Source organism: Gadus morhua, chromosome 23, assembly GCF_902167405.1.
Source record: "Gadus morhua chromosome 23, gadMor3.0, whole genome shotgun sequence".
In the NCBI taxonomy this organism is placed as follows: domain Eukaryota; kingdom Metazoa; phylum Chordata; class Actinopteri; order Gadiformes; family Gadidae; genus Gadus; species Gadus morhua.
In genome coordinates, this window is record NC_044070.1 from 7,651,347 (window position 1) to 7,673,231 (window position 21,885).

General features: G+C 50.1%; 1 protein-coding gene across 5 annotated transcripts in view; it reads right to left on the reverse strand.

Annotated features, from left to right (window-relative positions):
• Positions 1–8,626: 8,626 nt before the first annotated feature.
• Positions 8,627–21,885, reverse strand: part of arhgap21a (Rho GTPase activating protein 21a) — an 84,103-nt gene continuing 70,844 nt past the window's right edge. For all 5 annotated transcript variants that reach the window (XM_030348957.1, XM_030348956.1, XM_030348955.1 and 2 more), the window contains 10 exons: positions 21,026–21,156; positions 19,382–19,540; positions 18,896–18,974; positions 18,716–18,789; positions 17,675–17,764; positions 17,360–17,485; positions 16,769–16,810; positions 15,586–15,691; positions 12,648–12,679; positions 8,627–11,604 (listed from right to left, as the gene is read on the reverse strand). In XM_030348957.1, the coding sequence (XP_030204817.1) occupies positions 9,928–11,604; positions 12,648–12,679; positions 15,586–15,691; positions 16,769–16,810; positions 17,360–17,485; positions 17,675–17,764; positions 18,716–18,789; positions 18,896–18,974; positions 19,382–19,540; positions 21,026–21,156 (2,516 nt within the window). In that variant the 3' untranslated portion in view covers positions 8,627–9,927. The remainder of the gene's footprint in view (positions 11,605–12,647; positions 12,680–15,585; positions 15,692–16,768; positions 16,811–17,359; positions 17,486–17,674; positions 17,765–18,715; positions 18,790–18,895; positions 18,975–19,381; positions 19,541–21,025; positions 21,157–21,885) is intronic.

The window sequence follows — 21,885 nt, forward strand, 5'->3', positions numbered from 1 at the left end:
ATTTGTTAATTAATTAAGGGCGCCCCCAACATATTTGCCGCCCTATATCGCCTCGGTCGCCTATGCCGAGCGCCGGCCCTGCTTATGAGCGTCGCCATCTTGTCATAGTTTGACTCTTGCCGTTTCTCAATACTAACTGTACGTCCACACCAGGAGCGCACAAAGTTTCGCTGTAAATTTTTCTGTTTGCTTTGGTCGCTCATGACGTACAATTCAATTATGCAGACGCATTTAAAGGAGCCGTATGCTTTTAGTAGGCCCTACAGACAGCCATATCAAAGAGTGAACTCTCCCATACACCTTGGCCATATGGCCGAGACGGTTTTGATTGTTGGATGAAGTGCTTCGACAACAAGTAGGACAGTGATTCCCCCCAATATAAAAAAAAAAATCCTAAAATGTAGGCTAATTACAACCGAGAACAAAAAACCCTGCGTGCTGTAGTAGGCTAGTTAAAATATGTTTCACTGATCTGCATCTGCAAATCATGATCTGCACTCATTCGTCGCACTCAAAACAAATAGACATTGGCGCACATGGCTAATTTGCATACGTGCACAGGACTGGTTGGCTCCGCAAGGCAAATAATGGAACATATATATCTATCTAGGCCTATCTGTCTATCTATCTATCAACGCGTGTCTAGTTTTAATGTGATGTATTGTGTGTATGTCCAGTCAGACTTGGTCTGTGTGGTCTTGTAGGCTACTGTCCTGTGTGGGCCGAACCACCTCGGCCCACACAGGACGAGGTGGTCGGGAATCGCCGGATTCCCGACGATTTGTGTCGTTTGGTATTAATAAAGACTTGACTAGGCTATCTATCTATCTAGACTATTTAATTAACAATTATTCACCTCAGGCTCCGTGAATAGTGGGGAATAGAGGGATAAAAGACAAGATATATATCCCTTGTCATTTATCCCTCGTCTTGTCGATTAGTTTGTTTATGTGACGATTTCAAAAACTTTTTTGGTTTTGTTTAAAGCATGCTACACGCGATTGGTTGGTTAGATTGGTGGCATGGAGAGCAAATGAAAATGATTCCCGCTTAAATACGAACTTTCTAGATGTATAAATACTCCCGCTTATCATCACTTGGTATCCAAACCACTATGGCGTTTCGATCTCTGAACTGAAAAAGGGTTGGTTCATACAACACCGGGTGCCCAGCAATTAATACTTCAGCCGACATTTTGTTCAGCGAGTGAATAAAGGTAGGTAGGAACCAAAGTGCCTGCCGGTGTTCCCTGGGATCCACGCAAGCGAAGAGCGTCTACATTCCGATTGGCTGTCAGTGTTTGGCCGCTGAAGCGCGTCATAGTCATTTGCATAAAGTTAAAAAGTTTTCAACTTCTTTTTGACGCTCTGGTCGCTCAACTTTGGCCGCTGGTAGCGTTGGTCGCTTTGGTCGCTCTTGCCAATAGAAAGTGAATTACTTCCGGCGATTTGGTCGCTCAATTCGCTTCTGGTGTGGACGTACAGTTAAATACGCGAATTGCGGACTCGCGGACTTGGTAGTTAGCACTTGGCAAGTCCGGACTTCAATAGTTTCATACCGGCTTTGTTTTGAGTTGGTCTCATAGATTTATTTTGACACTGGAGAGTGAGGACGCTCAGCAGTGTTGCCAGATTGGGCGGTATTTCCCGCTCTATTGGGCTACTTTTTATCACGCACCAGCTCGCTATTCTCTTAAACAAACAAACACACACACACACGCACACAGTCACCAGCAGTGCAATACATTTGACCTTTCAGATTCCTCAGTTAAAGGTTGGGTATTGGATTTGCGAAACGGCAGCAGATTTTAAAAATACACAACTCGAATGGTCCTACCCTCTCTCCTTCAACGATGACTCCAACTCCATCCATTCCAAGTACATAGCAATCATGCACGAGCGCAAACACAGATGTGCGAGAGCGAGCCATTAGCTAGTCAGCTAGCTCCAGTAGCTACCGCAGGATAACAACAAACAGAAGCTTGCTCTGGGTCACGAGCTTTGAGAACGTGCACGAAGGGGTCACGCGCGGGGGGAGGGGGAGTGCAGTACGACCGTTTGATTGACGTACTTACTGTCCTATGCCACTCGGTGGGTCTGGAAATCATTGGCTGGAGTTTTTCGAGCCCTGCCCGTTCCACAGATGATTGACTTGTTTAATTTTCATGTCAGTACTTCTAACTCAGTGGCTATAAGTGGGTTATGATAAGGATTTCAAGTAATTTTGCAAAAATGGCCAAAAAGGAGAATTCCATACCCAACCTTTAACGAGGCAGGGTCTTTTGAAACAATAGGAGAGCTCATTCCTCCTGAGTGTGTATTGACTATTTGTCTACAATTAAATATTCATTGCAAGCTTCCGATTTTTGTGTCTGGTGTACCTACTGCCCACAACAACCCCCCCCCCCCCCCCCCCCCCCCATATGGATTTGGTGAATTGTTGCCCCGCCCCAATAGTGGTATGCACGTGATAGTGGGCATTCAAATATACAATGATCAATTAGGAGGCAGAATAACTAAAGTAAGGGATGCAGTTAGCAGGTGACTTAGGAGTCAAGGCCAGCAACCAGTAGGCTATACACCTGTGGTCTATTCTATAGCAAAGTGTCTCAAGGAGTTTAGAGGCAGTGGAGCCTCCCTCTAGTGGTGGAGCATTAGGCCCGTCCGTTGAATGCTCTGGTACAGCTGGGATTTGGTGCTCCGTTTGAAAACTTTTGACCATGGGTAACCCAATTGAATGTTTGCATCTGAATCTGAACATTAAAGATTGAGAATTCTGAAATGACATTTCAAAACGAAAACATGACCATGTTTTAAAGTATTAAGAGGCTGCTGCTAGTAGCTGGGGCTGCTGCTGGTATCCAGGAAGCTGATGTTGCGGCTGGTAGCTAGATACAAGATCTACAAACATTTTAATAATACCAGTTGCAGTTGGCCAGTCAAAGCAGCTCCATCTGAAAAGGTATCAAAATGGGTGTCCACATTTTCTGCCGCAATTCAGCCTAGCCAATTACCAAAAAGACAATGTCAAAACTGTTTCATTGTTTTATTATTTTTCTGTAGACATATCACATTTGGACAGTATATCCATGTCGTTGCAGGAACTCTAATACATTTGCACAGTTATGGACCACTTCATTCTTGCAGGATTTGATGCAGGTCTTTTCAATGAAGATAATGTACTCAGCGTAATCTTCATAAGGTACATATTCTGCGTTACTGCGGCTTGTAGCCAGGCTGCTGGGGCTTCGGCTTGTAGCCAGCCGGCGGCATGTAGCCAGCCGGCGGCATGTAGCCAGCCGGCGGCATGTAGCCAGCCGGCGGCTGCTGGGGCTGGTAGCCAGACTGCTGGGGCTGCATGTAGCTAGGCTGCTGGGGCTGCTGCTGGGGCTTGTAGCTAGGCGGCTGCTGCTGGGGCTTGTAGCTAGGCGGCGGCTGGGGCTTGTAGCTAGGTGGCGGCTGGGGCTGCTGGGGCTTGTAGCTAGGCGGCTGCTGCTGGGGCTTGTAGCTAGGCGGCTGCTGCTGGGGCTGCTGGGGCTTGTAGCTAGGCGGCTGCTGCTGGGGCTTGTAGCTGGGCGGCGGCTGCTGCTGCTGCTGGGGCTTGTAGCTGGGCGGCTGCTGAGTTTGCTGGGGCTTGTAGCTAGGCGGCTGCTGCTGAGTTTGCTGGGGCTTGTAACTAGGCGGCTGCTGCCGAGTTTGCTGGGGCTTGTAGCTAGGCTGCTGCTGCTTGGGCTGGGGCTTGTAGCTCGGCGGCTGCTGCTGGGGCTTGTAGCTCGGCTGCTGGGGCTTCGGCTTGTAGCCAGCCGGCGGCATGTAGCCAGCCGGCGGCTGCTGGGGCTGGTAGCCAGACTGCTGGGGCTGCATGTAGCTAGGCTGCTGCTGCTGCTTGGGCTGGTAGCCAGACTGCTGGGGCTTCGGCTTGTAGCCAGCCGGCGGCATGTAGCCAGCCGGCGGCATATAGCCAGCCGGCGGCTGCTGGGGCTGGTAGCCAGACTGCTGGGGCTGCATGTAGCTAGACTGCTGCCGCTGCTGCTGCTGGGGCTTGTAGCTAGGCGGCTGCTGGGGCTTGTAGCTAGGCGGCGGCTGGGGCTGCTGCTGGGGCTTGTAGCTAGGCGGCTGCTGCTGCTGGGGCTTGTAGCTAGGCGGCTGCTGCTGCTGGGGCTTGTAGCTGGGCGGCGGCTGCTGCTGGGGCTTGTAGCTAGGCGGCTGCTGCTGCTGGGGCTTGTAGCTAGGCGGCGGCTGCTGCTGGGGCTTGTAGCTAGGCGGCTGCTGCTGGGGCTTGGCCTTGTAGCTAGGCTGCTGCCGAGTTTGCTTGGGCTTGTAGCTAGGCGGCTGCTGCTGCTTGTAGCTAGGCGGCTGCTGCTGCTGGGGCTTGTAGCTAGGTAGATGCTGCTGGGGCTTGTAGCTAGGCAGATGCTGCTGGGGCTTGTAGCTGGGCTTGTAGCGAGGTGTTTGCTGCTGTTCGGGCTTATAGCTAGAAGCCTGATGCAGCCCATGGGTAGGCTTCTCCGGCTCAGCAAAGACATTCCTGTAAGCTGTTATGCATACTTGTTAGCACATGGATACCTGCCTGTTTTAATGAATACTTCAGCCTGAACTCACCATGTACTTGACACCCCACAGCAAGTAGAAGAGACAATTGCAATACCCTGGTGGATAATTAAGAATGTTTCATTATGTCCATGCCACTCATTAATAACAGAATAATGTACTCCAGAATGAAGAAATTACCTCATAAGAAAAGCCATGGTTGCTGTTGAGATCAACTTTGGTGAGCCTGCCACTACAACTCACCTGAAAAGACCAATCTTATCACATTCTTCTCTGTCACTGATTGGTTTGAAACAAGGTGCATCTCAATCCTAATCACTGTGCCTGGGGAAGGATGGAAGGCACCAGGTGGAGCAGAACAGGTCCAAATCAATGATACAGTTTAAGATATTTATATTACATATCTTTAGATTAGGTTAAATCGCTAGGCGTCAGCAAATAACAAGTGCAAATGTACAGCAACACTTGCATGTTTGGCACCCTTCAGTACACAACTTAAACCCGGTTTATTCCTAAACAGAAACTAAGATAAGGAATGCATAAAATGCTGTTGTGATTGGTAAAGGCTGTAAGGTTTTTCCTTTGGCTACGTTATTGGAGAAGAAAACGTGTAGCCTACTAACAGGTGCATCTCTTAAAGGTTGGGTAGGTGATTTGCGAAACGCCAGCAGATTTTGAAAATACACAACTCAAATGGTCCTACCCCCTCTCCTTCAACGCTGACTCTGACTCCACCCATTCCAAGTACCTGGACGCGCAATCATGCACGAGCGCGAACAGAGATGCGCGAGAGCGAGCCAGGCTAGCGTAGGTTTTCGTTTAACAAACATGGCACTACATTCAGCTGTAAGTTGCACCCAGTACCGCGGGAAGTAGGGGTGATGGGGGTGCTGCAACACCCCCTGTCCGAGGCCCTGTCTTATCACAGAAAACGATCATTTCTAAAAACTCCGGCCAAAGTGGAGATTTCTGAAAACGCTATTTTTTTTTTTTTTTTTATGTGTTGTCTTGTCAACGGGGAGAAACGGGATTTTAGGTTCTGAAGCGTCACATTATGCACCAGGAAATGCTTAACGTCATGTGAGCGCCCGCTGTACCGTATTGGTCCGAATATAAACACAAACCCCAATGTAAGACGACCTATATTTGGAAAAAAGATTTGAAGACCAGATCTTGTTTTTATGAATAAATAAATTGTATTCATTGAAATAATATACGAAAATAAAAAGGCATAGAATAAAACACTGCATTGCCACTAAACAGTAGTGCAAATAGGCCGTAACTGATGTGTACACCAAAGACTTCCTGACACTCCTCTGCCCCGCTGTGTTCGCTCTGGCTGTGGTCGCTCCGAACTGTTTCGGCCCGTGGCAAAGCGAGTCATCCTCGCTGCTGTCCAAGGCATTTTGAGACGCAGCATTTATTTAATGCTCATATGACCTAGTGCTGAAAAAAGGTTATATGAAAAAGTGTGAGGGTAGCGGTGGTGCGCTAAACTTGTTCTGTGAGCAGCTGGATGTGAACCATGGTGTGAAGGAAGTGAACACAACGATCGATTTTCAACTGTGCGCGCATGCACTGGTGTAATTGAGCTGCGCTGCTATATATCCATTCTTTTTTATCAATGTGACGAGTTGCGAGTCTAGTGCAGGCCGGGTTTTTTTTTCCAGCACCCCCTGCTGAGAATACGTTCTCGCGGCTATGGTTGCACCAGATGTTATAAACATTAAACGGTCACATAAATCATTACTATTTTTAGAAAATGTATGTTTGTTTCATATAATTGTATTGGAAGTCCTGGTTTTCACTAGGGTTGCCGCGGTGTGGACATTTTCACACCGAGTAATACACTCGTCTCAACACCGGTATTACCGAGTATAAACGGTATAAACTTTGAAACTAGGTCAACCGCCACACAAGCATCGGTTTTTAGACCCTTCTCGTCCTTCAGTTGCCGCCAACGTTCGAAAGCAGCGCCTAGGATTATTCTTGATTTCAGTTTTTCTCTTTCAGCGTTTTTATTATCAATTACTCTCTGAAAAAGAGTTTTCCTTCTCTTTGCTGCTGGTGGTGGTGGTGGTGGTGGTGGTGGGGATGGTGGCGTCTTGTCTGCCATGGAAATTGTCTTCTACTGCTAGGTCCAAATGTGGATTAACTAGTTCCAGTAGCTATCGCAGGATAACAACAAACAGGAGCTTGCTCTGGGTCACGAGCTCTGGGTCACGAGTACTGCACGAAGGGGTCGCGCGCGGGGCGCGGGGGAGGGGGAGTGCAGTACGACCGTTTGATTGACGTACTTACTGTCCAATGCAACGAGGTGGCAATCCAAATGATTGGCTGGAGTTTTTCGAGCCCTGCCCGTTCCACAGATGATTGACAAGTTTAATTTTCATGTCAGTACTTCTGACTCAGTGGCTATAAGCGGGTTATGATAAGGATTTCAAGTAATTTTGCAAAAATGGCCAAAAAAGCGAATCACCTACCCAACCTTTAATAAATTAGAATATTGTGGAAAAGTTGATTAATTTAAATAATTAAATTTAGAAAGTGAAACTCATGTATCATATATTCCTTCATTCCATTATTGCTTAAAGCTCTCGAACACCCACAATTCATTAACTTTATAAAAAAAAAAAATTAAAAATTATAATATTAAAAAATAATCCAATATTGTAACACTCTACACTCTACTCAGCTAATTACCTCAAAATACCTGAAAAGGTTTCCTAAGCCATTTAGTGGTCTCTCAGTCTGGTTCATTAATACTGTGTTTGATTTGCCAGCAAACTCGCCTGATCTGAACCCCTGCAACATCCTGCTGACGGCTGAACATCCTAAAAGATGCAATGCACATATGATAGAAGAGGAATTGTATTCATTGAACCAAAATATGTTCCAAGATCTGTAATCAAATTTTGTGTGTATTTCCCGGCCTTACTTAAATACAGAAGCCGACTTTTAGTACACACATTTGTGAAATCGTAATCGTAATAGTATTACCATGGACATTTTCACGAAAGTGCTGAGAAACGTTCTGCCACTTCACAACCCTGTTTGTGAATTGCCTGAGTAGAGTGGCGAAGTCACGCCCCTTCCGGTAGGGCTCATGGGACCTATGAGATCGAAAAATATGAATGGGTGTCAATGGAGAGAAAATAATTATTTTCTGGTCCCAGTCTTTATATGCCCTGGATTACACATATGTTGTTTGTGGATTTAAATGATAATTTCTCATGCAAAGAAAACTAAAAATGTTCGTGAAGAAGTTTGATAATTTTAGGTTTTATGTGAGGCAGAGAGATGGCGATCTCTCTGCCCCACTTCACCGCTTTTTCCAAGGGGTGGATAAAAGCATCGAAAGAGGTGAAAACCATTATAAGTCGGGGCACGTGCAGAGTTTCAGTTATGCCGATGGGAAGATTGTCGGTCTTCTCCACGCCAGTCGCAGGGAGCCGTGTAGTATTTCTCGTTGTGTTTTCTCTACAGCCTTTATCTGAACAATTGCACAATAAACGGTCGAACTCTTTGCATGAAAAATTATCCTTTAAATCCACAAACAACATATGTGTAATCCAGGGCATAAAAAGACCGGGACCAGAAAATAATTATTTTCTCTCCATTGACACCCATTCATATTTTTCGATCTCATAGGTCCCATGAGCCCTACCGGAAGGGGCGTGACTTCGCCACTCTATAGCCAGATGGCTGGATATGAAAAAATTGTAAGATTGTTACCAACCCCGCCTCCCCAATAATTTGATGTGCAAAATGAGTGCTGTAATAGTAGGAAATGTATGCTGTTTTTTGATACGCCCAAAATAAAGGCATGTCAAATTATTTTTATTTTTTTTAAATGACGAAGAATTTTGTGTAAAGGGTTGTGGACTTAGTCGAAACGGCAAACAAATATACGCACATGTCAAACGAGTGCTTATTTTAGCAGTGAGCCTTCATGAATTGGGTGTTAATTAAGGGGTAGGATACTTTAGACATCGCCAAAACAACAGATGTCAAATGGGATTTTATTTTTGTTGCAAAAAGGCAGATGAACTGGATAAAAAGCACGGACACAGTGATGTTATAAAGACGTATATTTATTTCCAGTGTCTTTTCAGGGAGGGCCTGTACACAGACGAGAACCCACGGCTGCATGCAGTTCCAAAGGCCATGTCTCTTGATTTCCGTTAACTTGCAGTCAATCCCAGCGATGCCGGCAGCCATGCACTCAATTACTGTGGTTGTAAAAACATGTCATATCATTGTTGTAATGTGACCTCCAGCTTTGGTTGAGTTCTCTTTTAGTAAGAATTTAACAGCCATTCAAATCTCTAAACATAAAAATACGGAATGATTATAAACGTTTTTTCGTGTTCCAAAATAATTTTTCAGTTAGTGTCAATTGGGACTCGTACAATAAACTTCATTTTCACACACAATCAATTCCAAATAGGCACTTTAATTCATTTTATTATTATTATTTTGGGGCTAAAGTAATAAAAAACTAAAAACAAATCAAACATTTGTGTTTTCTTTTCAAACGTCCTATTTTTGGATTGTGCGTTCGGAAATAAAAATATGTAAAACAAGAATAACATACCGTCATGTCTTCAACATTTCAATACAAGGTTGTATCATTTTTCGTCCAACTAATAAAATAATTCCAGTCCTCGGGGCTTGTGTCTGTCTGTTGTGGCTGTACTATAAAACAATAGAAAAATAAACCTTCTATAGTACACAGCACAGCAAGCAGCCCTTGAGCGCACCTACATTCAAGTAAAGAGACACCGGAAACGTACGCGTCGCCCCCCGACAACACCGTCGTCACGATGAAAACGAGCGCAAATCGACGTAAGCAAAGGTCCTACATTCTTCAAACCAGCCAGGATAGTGACGAGGGTATCACCGCCGTCGGGTTGGAAACTAACTCGTCAAGACTGCGATTGGACGAGGAGAAACGGAACTCTCCTATGGCACGCCGTGTTCAAAGTCCGGAGGGTAGGTTCACCCTTCTGCTCCGTGTGGCGTGGAGAGAGTGTAAACGTGTTCGGGAAGACGTGGCGGCCGTTGATGGGGGGGGGGGGGGGGGGGGGGGTGTCTATTTTTCCTTCATCATCATCGTGGTGTCGTGGCGTAGCGAAAGTATCGACCGCTCTTCATCTCAGCTGACAGTTCGCATGGGCCTCTACACGGACTATGTACAGTACAACATACAGTATATACACAGGGTGGATATATACTCGGTAGAAAAAATATTGTGCAATAACTCTAAAACGCTAGAATACAAAAAAGAAAACAAAGCCATCCCGTTCCAGTCTCTGACCTCTCACAGGCCCCCCCAACCCCACACACACACAGACATGCACACACACACCCCCGCTCACAGGTACTGATAGAACCGCGAGCGGACCACCACGTGCGCCCCAGACAGTTTGTGGGGGTGGGCGTCGGCCACGGCGCCGGCCCGGCCGCCGCCCCCCCCGTTGAGCCGCTCCGGGGGCTCCTTGGTCGGGGCGGGCCGCGGCGAGGAGGGGTCCGCCGCGTCCTCCTCCGGGAGCGCCTTGGGGGCCGCCTCGGCCGCCCGGCCCTGGGGGGCCGGGGCGGGGCAGCGGGCAGCGCGCAGCTCCCCGCTCAGCCAGCCGCGTAGCGTCAGCTCCCGGTGGGCGCGGCCCGGCTTCAGCCGCTCGCAGGCGGACAGCTCCGCCTCCTGGTCGCCGCCCCCCTGCTCCCGCCAGTCGTTGATGACGGCCAGCTCGGCGAAGTCCCGCTGCCCGCCCATGGTGTGCCGGCGCCGGATGCTCTTCCTCTTGGCCCGGGCCTCGGGGCCCCCGGGGGGGGCATGGCCCTTGGCGCCCGGCGCGGCGGCGGTGGCGGCGTCGTCGTCGGCGACGGCCGTCCGCAGGCGGAGCTTCAGCCGCTCGGCGATCTTGATGCGCCAGGTGGGCTGGGCGCGCTCCGACTCGCTGCGCGGCGACGAGGAGCTGAGGCTGCCCGTCGACCGGCCCTTCCTCATCACATCCAGCACGCCGGACAGCCGGGCCCTCCCCTCGCCACCGCCGCCGGCCACGCCCTCCGCCGAGGAGTCGCTGTCCGTCTTGTGCCTCAGGGAGCGGCGACGGGACGTCCCGTCGCTCCCGGTCAGCCGGTGGGTGGGGAAGAACAGGCGCCGCGTCTCCGGCTGACCCGCCGCGCTGCCGTCCAACGCCGCCGCTGCCGCCGCGCGCTCGCCTCGATGGCCCCCGGCGGCGTCCGGCCGCGGCGTGGACTGGCTGCTGCCGCCCTGTGGCGCGAACACGGGGAAGTCGCTCTCGCTGTCCGTCTCCAGCGCCGGCCGGCCCTCGCTGAGCAGCTCGCTGCGCTCGTCGTCCGCCTCCTCGCCGCCGGGCGTGGCGCCGCACTCCGCCCCCGACTCCGCGCCCGTCAGGAAGGTGACGGAGGAGGTGGTGGAGTAGTCCGAGGTGATGGAGCTCACCTCCGCGCCGGCCGCCGCCCCCCCGCCGCCGCCGCCCGACCACGCCCCCAACGTCCACTTCCTGGGTCGCGACCTTGCAGCCGCCGCCGCCGCCGCCGAGGCTCCGGAGCTGCCGGTCCCGAGGTCGGAGGCCGTCTCGTCCGACAGCGACGACTTGGCGCCGGTGGCTGCTGCTCTGGCCCCGGGGCCCGCCGCGCCCGGGGGCTTTGGGGACGGCGAGGGGGACGGCGAGGGCTGTCGGGACAGCGCCCGGGAGAAGAAGGAGTTCCTGTGCTCCTTCTTGGTCACCTCTAGGCTCCGTCCGTTCTCCTTCCTCCAGGCCTCGGCCCGCGCCTGCTCCGCGGCCCCGTCCTGGGCCCCGTCCTGGGCCCCGGGGCCCTGCAGGGGGGCCTGGTGGAGGGGGAGGAGGAGGCTGTCGGGGGTCTGAGCGGCGCCGGGCTCCGGGAGGACGGCGTCCAGGTCCTCGTCTGAGCTGCTAGGCGGCAGCTTCTCCTTGGACTTCCTTCGCTTGCGGCTGGCCACAGCAAAGATGGAGGAGACTAGGAGCTCTCTGCTGCACCCCTCCCTCCCTGGGCCCAAAGAACCCTGCAGAGAGAGAGAGAGAGAGAGAGAGAGAGAGAGAGAGAGAGAGAGAGAGAGAGAGAGAGAGAGAGAGAGAGGGAGAGGGAGAGGGAGAGGGAGAGAGAGAGAGAGAGAGAGAGAGGGGTGATGAGGAGAGAGATGGAGAGGGGAGGGAGAGAGCAGAACAGAAAAACAATGAAAACTCTCGCCGTGGAAGAGTCAGCGCGTCCAGAGCAGCAAACAGAAGTGGTTGGTTTGGCGAGTCCCGCCTGCCTGTACAGACCAGCGGCTGCAGGGCTGCTCCTCGGCAGCTCCACACAGCAGAGAGAACAGCGTGTCAGGGCGACCACTGACCGCTCCCAGCACAGTAGTAGCACCTAGCAGCCGGAGAGCACTGAGCGTAGCTAGCGTAGCGTAGCATGCGATGGCCCCGCGGCAGCCTCATCACAGCACAGCGCAGCAATGGAAGCTTCGTTAGCTTCAGGTCAACACACGCCCGTGTGGACGCGGACGCAGGGCGGCGGCGGAGGGCTGGCGCTGACACAACAGTCCATGGAGACATTCTGTAGCCGCTCTCACGTGTAGCGTATCTGATCCCGGTCCACTGCAAAGGCTCAGTCGGTTCCACGTCGACGCAACGACCACGCAGACGCTTCGACGCAGTCGTAAACCTGTTTTGGTTCTGCGTCGGGGGTTCAGTGAGCGGACCAATCACAGCCCTTGCTGCTGCGTCGCCTAGACGCAAGGTTACCATGTTTTGAAGGCGCACGCAAGGAGGGTCCGCACGGACGTGATGTTGTCCGTAAACCCCCTTGCGTTGCGTCGACGTGGAACCATAAATAAGCCTCAAGCCTCCGGCTACCCCCCCCCCCCCCCCTTGCCCCGCCCTAGTTTCAGGTCATAAATGTGAGGCAAACATGTGCACTAGTTAGCAGTCGGTGCGGATGGATTGTTCGAGGCCGCCGCCGTCGTCGTGTATCTCCCCGGTTAGCCTACACTCACCACTCACAGGTGGGACGGTTGAGTGGGTTTCCCCCCGTACACTGCACACCCGTACACCTGCTTACCTTGGACTTAGCCGAGTCACTAGTGGCTGAATCTGCAAGGGACACAAAATGAAGAGGAAGAGGAATTAGCATACGATAGAGAAACAAATAGGATAAAACTAACTCAACAGGTGAGGAGGGGATGGAGGCGTTACATGAGGACGTCAACCGGAGGGAAATAATAAAGAATGACAAATAAGATACTGGAAGGTGAGTTTTTGAGACGAGTCACAGAACTGGAGGTGGAGCGACAAGGAACAAGGAGTATTGCAAAAAAGTGATGATGACCGATGAGCAGTGGGAGTAGCTGCATGCGCGTGACACATCACAGACAAGCAGGCCATGCGACTTTGTTACCACGGCAGTATGTAAAGACCGAGGACCTTCCCAGTTGTATGTGCCCTAATTCACTGTGCGAGTCAGTGGACAAGCCGGTATCGTGGTGCTGTTGCTGGCATAGTAACGGGGGGGGGGGGGGGGGGGGGGGGTTGCCATGACGACAGTGACACGACAACGACCGACAACGCTGACTTTGATTGGATGGCCACGGTGCAAACCCAACGAACACAACAAGTGACGGAGGTGGGGGAGGGGTACGGGGGAGGGCCAATAGGAGGAGAGGAGAGACTGACAACACGTAAAAACACAAAACAGTCCGTCCATTCCCCTGCTGCGCCTCGAAATACTCTCCACACCTGGGATGTGCCGTTACCGTGGCTCAACTGCTACACCGAGTAAGCAGAGTTCAGATCCGTCTGAGGATCATAAGAAGTAGATGGAGCCAAACATCCGCCATGTTGGATATGGCGTCGGCCATCTTGTCTATCAAGCTACAGAGACTGGTCCGGTCCGGTTGTGGATTTAGTTCTGGTTTAGATACGCAGTGAGAGCGGTGGTAAGAGCACATCCATACATTAGTATCAGTTTAGTTTTTCTATTCAAGCCCCACCCCTCCCCCGCCCCGCCCCAACATACAGATGATGATGTCACGGAATGAGGGTGAGGAAACAGACTGGGGGAGGGGGAGGGGAGGGGAGGAGCCAGGGTCCCTACCGGTCTATCTCTCCCGTTGGCAGGCTTGTGGTGAGACAGTGAGGAGAGGAGACACCGCACAGCGTTCAGACAGAACCAGCTCTCTGGGCGCGTGTATGCTAGGACACCATACCGTACCGCGTGCACACCCCACCTTTCTCTGCCTCTTTCTCTCCCTCTCGCTCGCTCTTTCTCTGATCACTCCCCCCCCTCCCCTCTCTCTCTCCCTCTCGCTCGCCCCCTGTCTGTTGTCAAAGCGCGGCCGTCGTTGTCTGGAGAGGCGGCGGCGCTCAACAGAAGTGAGGCGCGGTGCAGAGGAGGCAGCTACAGTGGGGGCAACACGTCTCCTTCCTCCTACAGTCCCAGCTGCCCACGGCGGACATGAGGGAGTCCATCAGTGACATCACGGCGCGATACACCCCGCCCACTTGGCCTGTGTCAGGGTGAGTGATGGTGTGTGATGTAAAAGCCTCTAGGAGATGCGACAGAGCCTCACTACAGACACACAGGGACCAGAGAGCCGCCTCACGCTTTAAAAACACACTCGCTCACGGGACCGGGCGGTCCTTTAGATTGGTCTGGTCTGGATTAGATTGGTCTGGTCTGGATTAGTTTGGTCTGGTCTGGTCTGGATTAGTTTGGTCTGGTCTGGATTAGTTTGGTCTGGTCAGGTCTGGATTAGTTTGGTCTGGTCTGGATTAGTTTGGTCTGGTCTGGTCTGGATTAGTTTGGTCTGGTCTGGATTAGTTTGGTCTGGTCAGGTCTGGATTAATTTGGTCTGGTCTGGATTAGTTTGGTCTGGTCAGGTCTGGATTAGTTTGGTCTGGTCTGGATTAGATTGGTCTGGTCAGGTCTGGATTAGATTGGTCTGGTCTGGATTAGTTTGGTCTGGTCCGTTCTTGTCTGGATTAGTTTGGTCTGGTCCGTTCTGGTCTGGATTAGTTTCTTCTGGTCCAGTCTGGTTTGTATTAGTTTGTTCTGGTTCGGTCTTGCCTGGTTTGGTTTAGTTTTGTCTGGTCTGGATCGGTTTGGTCTGGTTAATTTGTACTGGATTAGTTATGTCTGCTTTAGTTTGGTCTGGTCCGGTCTAGTCTAGTCTAGTCCGGTCTGGTTCCAGTCTTCAGGGTAAAGAGCATGGTGGGTTAGTGCAACAGGGCCAAAGCGAGAGGAATGGGGTTTATAAACCTACACCATGGAGCCAACATGGCTGCCCAGCACAACCGGATCTACCGTCTACATACACCACGTATGATGGGCGTGAGGAGTGGGCAGTGACCTGTCTGTCGCCTTTCCCAAACAACATCAACCCCTCTGATCGTTTTGTTGGGGATGTCTGCCATAAGGACAACATTACGAACCACGGCTTTGTGCTGCAGTGAATGCCTGCAGTCCATGGACAACGTTTCATATTCTCGCGTTTCTAGGGCAGCAGGGCTCCATAGTGAAGGTTTAAGCATCGGGAGATAACACATACCCCCTTAAAGCAGGGTCAGATCTAACATAAGGAGATCTAAGGGGACACAGAGAGAGATGCATATTATTCTACATACACATCAGGGAGGGGTGAGTAGAAGTGCAGGCAAGTTATTTATTCCTTCGTCTTTTCATCACTCTGTCAATCGTCCGCTGTTTCACTCACTCACTCACTCACTCACTCACTCACTCACTCACTCACTCACTCACTCACTCACTCACCCATGAAAAGGAGAACACCAATAATTTGCCCACTCTTCCCCAGGCCTTTTGAGTAAAAGTGAGTAAGTCACAGATAAATCCAGACACTTTTTAGCCAAGGTAGCACGGCTGAGGGGGGGCATGATCATCATCATCTTCATTATCATCATCATCATCAACACAGCATATAAAGGCGCGTTGAGCTGTGAGACCAGGGGGAGGGGGGAGGGGGGAGGGGGGGGGGGGGTGTTACCTGACACTTCCCCCTGCGACGCGCACGTGCGTCCGATGTTGGTCAGCAGGTGGTCGATGTTGGGCACGGGCTGCGACTCCACCGCACTCTGGTCCCGCGACGCCATCTGACCCGGGCAACGGAGAACACACACGTTGGTCGGAGACACGGGTCCATGGCTTTGCAATCGGTAATCGGATGATCGCAATTTGGAATTTTGGCCCAATCATTCTCCAAACTAAGATAAGTTGAGTTGAAGGTTTTTTTTTTTTTTTTTTTATCCTTTGATAAACGTGATTTCAATATGGAAATCACGATTATCAAACGATTATTTGGATCATCGTGACTGCTCGACTGCTGGATGTTTTTTCCATATGGAGCAGTCCTACGCGGGACCCTTCCACCTCTGGAGGGGGGTCGGTGTCTGAGGGGGGGGGGGGGGTTCTAATTGGGTGGGTGAGTGTTTGCGTAGGCTCCAGATGAGCGGTTGTCTTCATGTTTTGTGTGCCCTTTGCCCCGCCTAATTCATCCTTCTGTCTGCTTTAGCGTTCGGCGGCGCCTGCGACCAGAGGCCTGGACTCCCCTGACGTTCCACCGGCCAGCCCCCCATCGCCATAAGGTGAACATTTTGCTTGTATAATGATGGCCCCCATTGCACTCCTAACCCCCCTGTAAGGAAGGACCCCCACTCCGTGTTCCTTCTCAAGATTGCTTCCTTGCATATTATGGGAGTTTTGCCCTCTGGGGGGGCTAGGGTTGGGGGGGGGGTCATGAATACGCCCTTTAAGACGGTAACTGTGGTTAAGAGCTATAATATAATATAACATAATTTAATAGATTGAATTAGTTGGTGGTGGGAAGGTGAGGAGAAACAAGAGCTAAACAAGTTTGAAATGTCTCCGGGTTAAGTGCTTTCAGATATCTAAGCCTTGTGTATGAGAGTGCTGTTAATTCTTCATTAACAATGTTACAAGATTGACTAAATTACACAGAGAGGAAGAGAGAGCGAGCGAGAGAGAGAGAGAGCGAGAGAGAGAGCGAGTGAGAGAGAGAGAGAGTGAGAGAGAGAGAGAGAGAGAGAGAGAGAGAGAGAGAGAGAGAGAGAGAGAGAGAGAGAGAGAGAGAGAGAGAGAGAGAGAGAGAGAGAGAGAGAGAGAGAGAGAGAGAGAGAGAGAGCGCCTGTAAAGGCGATGGCTCTACCCACCACTGGCTCCTCACAGTCCTCGTTGGTGAAGAACCAATCGTACTGTAATAGAGAGAGGAGAGGAAAAGGAGGAGTCACTCTCTCAGCAGGAGGACCCCCCACACGGGACAAGGCAAATATTATGACTACAGCACTGTTCATACGACAGGTACAGGGGAGAGAAAGGGGACAGACAGGTACAGGGGACAGACAGGGGACAGACAGGTACAGGTGAGAGACAGGGGACAGACAGGTACAGGTATAGGTAAGAGACAGGTGACAGACGGTTACAGGTGAGACAGGAGACAGACAGGTACAGGTGAGAGACAGGGCACAGACAGGTGCAGGTGAAAGACAGGAGACACACAGGTACAGGTGAGAAAACAGGAGACAGACAGGTACAGGTGAAAGACAGGAGACAGACAGGTACAGGGGAGAGACAGAAGACAGACAGGTACAGGTGAGACAGGTACAGGTAAGAGACAGAGCACAGACAGGTACAGGTGACAGACAGACAGACAGACAGACAGACAGACAGACAGACAGACAGACAGACAGACAGACAGACAGACAGACAGACAGACAGACAGACAGACAGGTCCAGGTGCTCACATTGTGTATGAGGGTCTCTACGATGCGGTACTGGTCGGGCATGTGGGTCACCATGTCGGTCATGTTGTCCTCCGACCTGCGCACCAACGTGGGACCGAACACAATAGCCAGGTTCCTGGGCTCCATCTGACACACACACACACACACACACACACACACACACACACACACACACACACACACACACACACACACACACAAACACACACACAAACATTAGCACTTTAGCTTGACCCTGAGGCCTAACATAATGTATGTGCACTTTGGTTCTGTCAACAGATCACCGCTAGCAGTGCACGTCTCCTGAATCCACACCTTGTTCTTCTCAGAGTTATCGGCGACGGCTTTGAGGTGAGCAGAGAGGAACTTGAGGGTCTGGTAGTGGTGGTCCGGCAGCTCGTGCAGCTGTAGAGAAGAGAGAGACGAACACACTGAGTTTATCACACACCCCTTGTTTTTTTTCTTGCCCGTGTGGGGGCATGGGTAAAGGGGGGTGTCACAAATATTTGGCCTGTTAAGCCCTTTGAGACTGTAATGGTGATTAAGGGCTATACAAATAAAATGTAATTGAATTGAATTGAATCACAGGGACGCGTCAGCAAGCAGTACGCCGTCTAGGGGATACATCAGCATACTGCACACCATATGGAGAGAACACAGCACACAGCAAAGGACTAAACAAACACAGTCTCATATAGAGCCCGACCTATATATTGTCAGGCCGATATTAGGCTTTTTTCAAACTATTCGGTATCGGCATTTATAATGGCCGATAAATGAATATAAAAAAAATAAGAAAGTTTGTCCACCAGAGGGCGCTCTAACGCCCCAAGCCCGCTGATTCAGCCAGAGTTAGGCAGAGTGAATTTCGGAGATCTACGGAGATCATCGGTGTTGTTCATGTGTGCAAGTGTGTTCATGGTAAGTTGGCAACTGTCACGAGACATACATTGCTTGAATAACAATTAAAAGTACATCCCCATCAATTCTCTAAAGTCGATAAGCATGACTTAATTCATGACTACCATGTCCAGTTTTGCTGTTGTTACGTGTTAGCTGAGAGTGAAAAGGATTTAAAGGATAACTACAAATAACCAATGTTAGGGAAATCTGTTTGTTTTGTTGCGCGTTTCTGGATTTTTCTTAAAAAATATATATCGGCCGATATATCGGCATATCGGATTTTTAAATCACAAAATATTCGTATCGTATCGGCCTTAAAAATCCTATATCGGTCGGGCTCTAAAGCACACCATAGCACAGAGCACATCATGAAGAGCGCTTAGCACACGATACAACGCACAACGGAGTCTCTAGGATAATCGGGCCGCCAGGGGTAGCGGTGTCGTAGCGTACCAGGCGTTTGATAGCTTTGAGTCGCTCCGCCGGGTCCTCTATCCTGTTGGCCTCGATGAAGTCAGCGTACTTCTCTGTAGGACACAACAGACGGTGGCAGTGAGCCGGCTGATGAATGTAGAACGTTTCAGTTGTTTTGACCTTGTAGTAATTTGTTGTTAACACAGCTCAGAACCGTACCGTTGGTGAACAGCGGCTCAGGAAGCTTCCGGAAGAAGGACTTCAGCAGGCTGCTGATCACGTTCAGGTCCCTCCATTTCTACATCGCAGGAGTCGGGATCAAAGTTCAATGGATGAGAGGGGATAGATGTGTGTGACCGTGTGTGACCGTGTGTGTTTGGGATTGGTGTTTATGGGTGAGGGGGTGTGTTTGTTTGTCTATGTGTGTGTGTGTGTGTGTGTGTGTGTGTGTGTTTGTAATGGGTGTCAAGTGTTCTTGGTGTAGTGAGTGTGGATAAAGAACTGTGTCATCGTTGGGTTATGAGTCTCACATCGTCCTGGCTATCTTTGTGTGTGTGTGTAGTGTACGGTATGGACTGTGTGTGTCTATGTGTGTGTATTCAGTGAGTCTCACATCGTCGCTTGTGTGTCGATGTGTGTGTGTGTATTGTACGGTATGGACTGTGTGTGTGTGTGTGTGTGTGTGTAGTGAACAGCGGGTCTCACATCGTCCTGGGTGTCGATGTGGGCCAGCCCCTTGTGGTTGAGCTCGTCCTGCAGGGAGGAGATGGCGGTGTTGTTCCCCGGGACGCGGTAGATCCCCGTGTACTCCAGGCCCCGCTCCTCCACCACCCTGCAGCACACCTCCACGATCAGGGGCACAAACTACACACACAGGGACACACACACACACACACACACAGATAGAGACACATGCACACACACACAGACACACACACACAGATAGAGACATACACACACACACACACAGATAGAGACATACACACACACACACACACACACACACACACACACACACACACACACACACACACACACACAGATAGAGACACATGCACACACATACAGACACACACACACACACACAGATAGAGACATACACACACACACAGACACACACACAGATAGAAACATACACACACACACAGACACACACAGATAGAGACGTACACACACACACACACACACACACACACAGATAGAGACATACACACATGCACGCAGACACACACAGACAAAGACATACACACATAGGGACACACACAAAAAACGCACACACACACACACACACACACACACACACACACACACACACACACACACACACACACACACACACACACACACACAGATACAGACATACACACACAGACACACAGATAAATACACACGCACACAAACACAGACACACACACACACACACACACACAGAAACACACACACAAACAGAGATGAACATACAGAGAAGACTTGAAACTTGAGTGTAACTATGCCACTACCTTCAGTTTGGATGTATTCTGATCGAGAAGCTTCCTTAAATACTAAAGAACAACTTAAATGTAACTATGCCACTTCCTTCAGTATGGATTCGTTCTGAACGTGTAGCTTCCTTAAGTACTACAGAATAATTTCAGGGTGTATCACATCACAATATCTAGTATCTCGATACCAGGATATCTGTTGCCAGATCCTGAAATTGATATTGTGTTTCACATCAGCACTAAAACAACAAGCTGTCAGCATCTCACTCGGAAGAATACAAATATTCAACCACACACACAGTGTGTCTCTGCTGTGTGTCTGATAATCACTTGAATTCGATTCTTGTTATTTCCAAACCAAACAGAGTTACATCTCTGTGAAAATAAGGTTGACCAACTTTGTATTCTGAACAATTAAATGGAAAACGATTCAAAGCAGTAAGTTCTTAGCTACTGAGTCATCCTAAAATAATACCCAAACCTAGATGTCTTCTGCTGGGGTGTTTCAGATTTACCAAGGAAACAATTGTTTCATGAAATCAAAACTCGATCCAAACATTTCTCCAGTGTTCTGTCCCGAATGGGGTTGATTTGGTCTGACATGGTTGGCTCTTGTTCAGCTAATTCACTACAAATATTTTATTTTCTATCACTAGGTTTCCTAACCTGCGGTAATATTATACACCACATCATTTGAATGAATGAATGAATGATGGGATGGGCGAATTCACCACGAACCTCGCATGCATGACTAAACAAATGAAGACATGGAGACAAACGCAGACGGCAGAGTGGGTCGGACAGGCTTCACCCTCACTACTGACGGACGATATCTGAACACGGTCGTCCTCAGGTGAGGGGGTCCTACCTGGTTGGTCTGGGCGGGGGGGCAGTCGTCCAGGCGGACCCCAAACGTGAGCCCAGGACAGTGTTTACGGTCAAACTGCTTCTTCATCCGGGCTCTCCATGTCCCCTTGTCCTTTGGGGGGCTGCTTTCCCCTGGACACACACACACACACACACACACACACAATATTAGTAGGGCTCTGGTGCATTCCAACAGAATTAGTAACAATAGTAACTCAAAATATGCTCTGGCACTAGGTCGAGAGCCACATTGGTTTGGCGTAAATGTATGTGAGCGTAAAGCAGTCCAACATGTAGCCATCTGGGCTCATAATCTGGGCTTCATAATACTGCTGCGTTATTTCTACCCAATCAAAGATGCAAACTACTTTCTATTAATAGATCACTTGTCGTGTTCTATTTACGCTTCCTACTTTGAGTCCAAAACCAAACATGAGCTTATGCCACCTCCAGTTACATCATGCGTTTCTTATGCTACGAAATCAGCAAACCATTCAGCTGTCAGTATTTTGACACTTTTTACACACTTTTTGACAATCTAACTGTAGAGGGGGTGCATATAGGGGCAACACTGCCGTGACTATAGGGGCAACACTGCCTTGACTATAGGGGCAACACTGCCGTGCATAAAGGGGGAACACTGCCGTGACTATAGGGGCAACACTGCCGTGCATATAGGGGCAACACTGCCGTGCATATAGGGGCAACACTGCCGTGCATATAGGGGCAACACTGCCGTGCATATAGGGGCAACACTGCCGTGCATATAGGGGCAAAACTGCCGTGACTATAGGGGCAAAACTTCCAAGCATATAGGGGCAACACTGTGTGAACGGATGAACGAAAACACTCGAGGGTCTC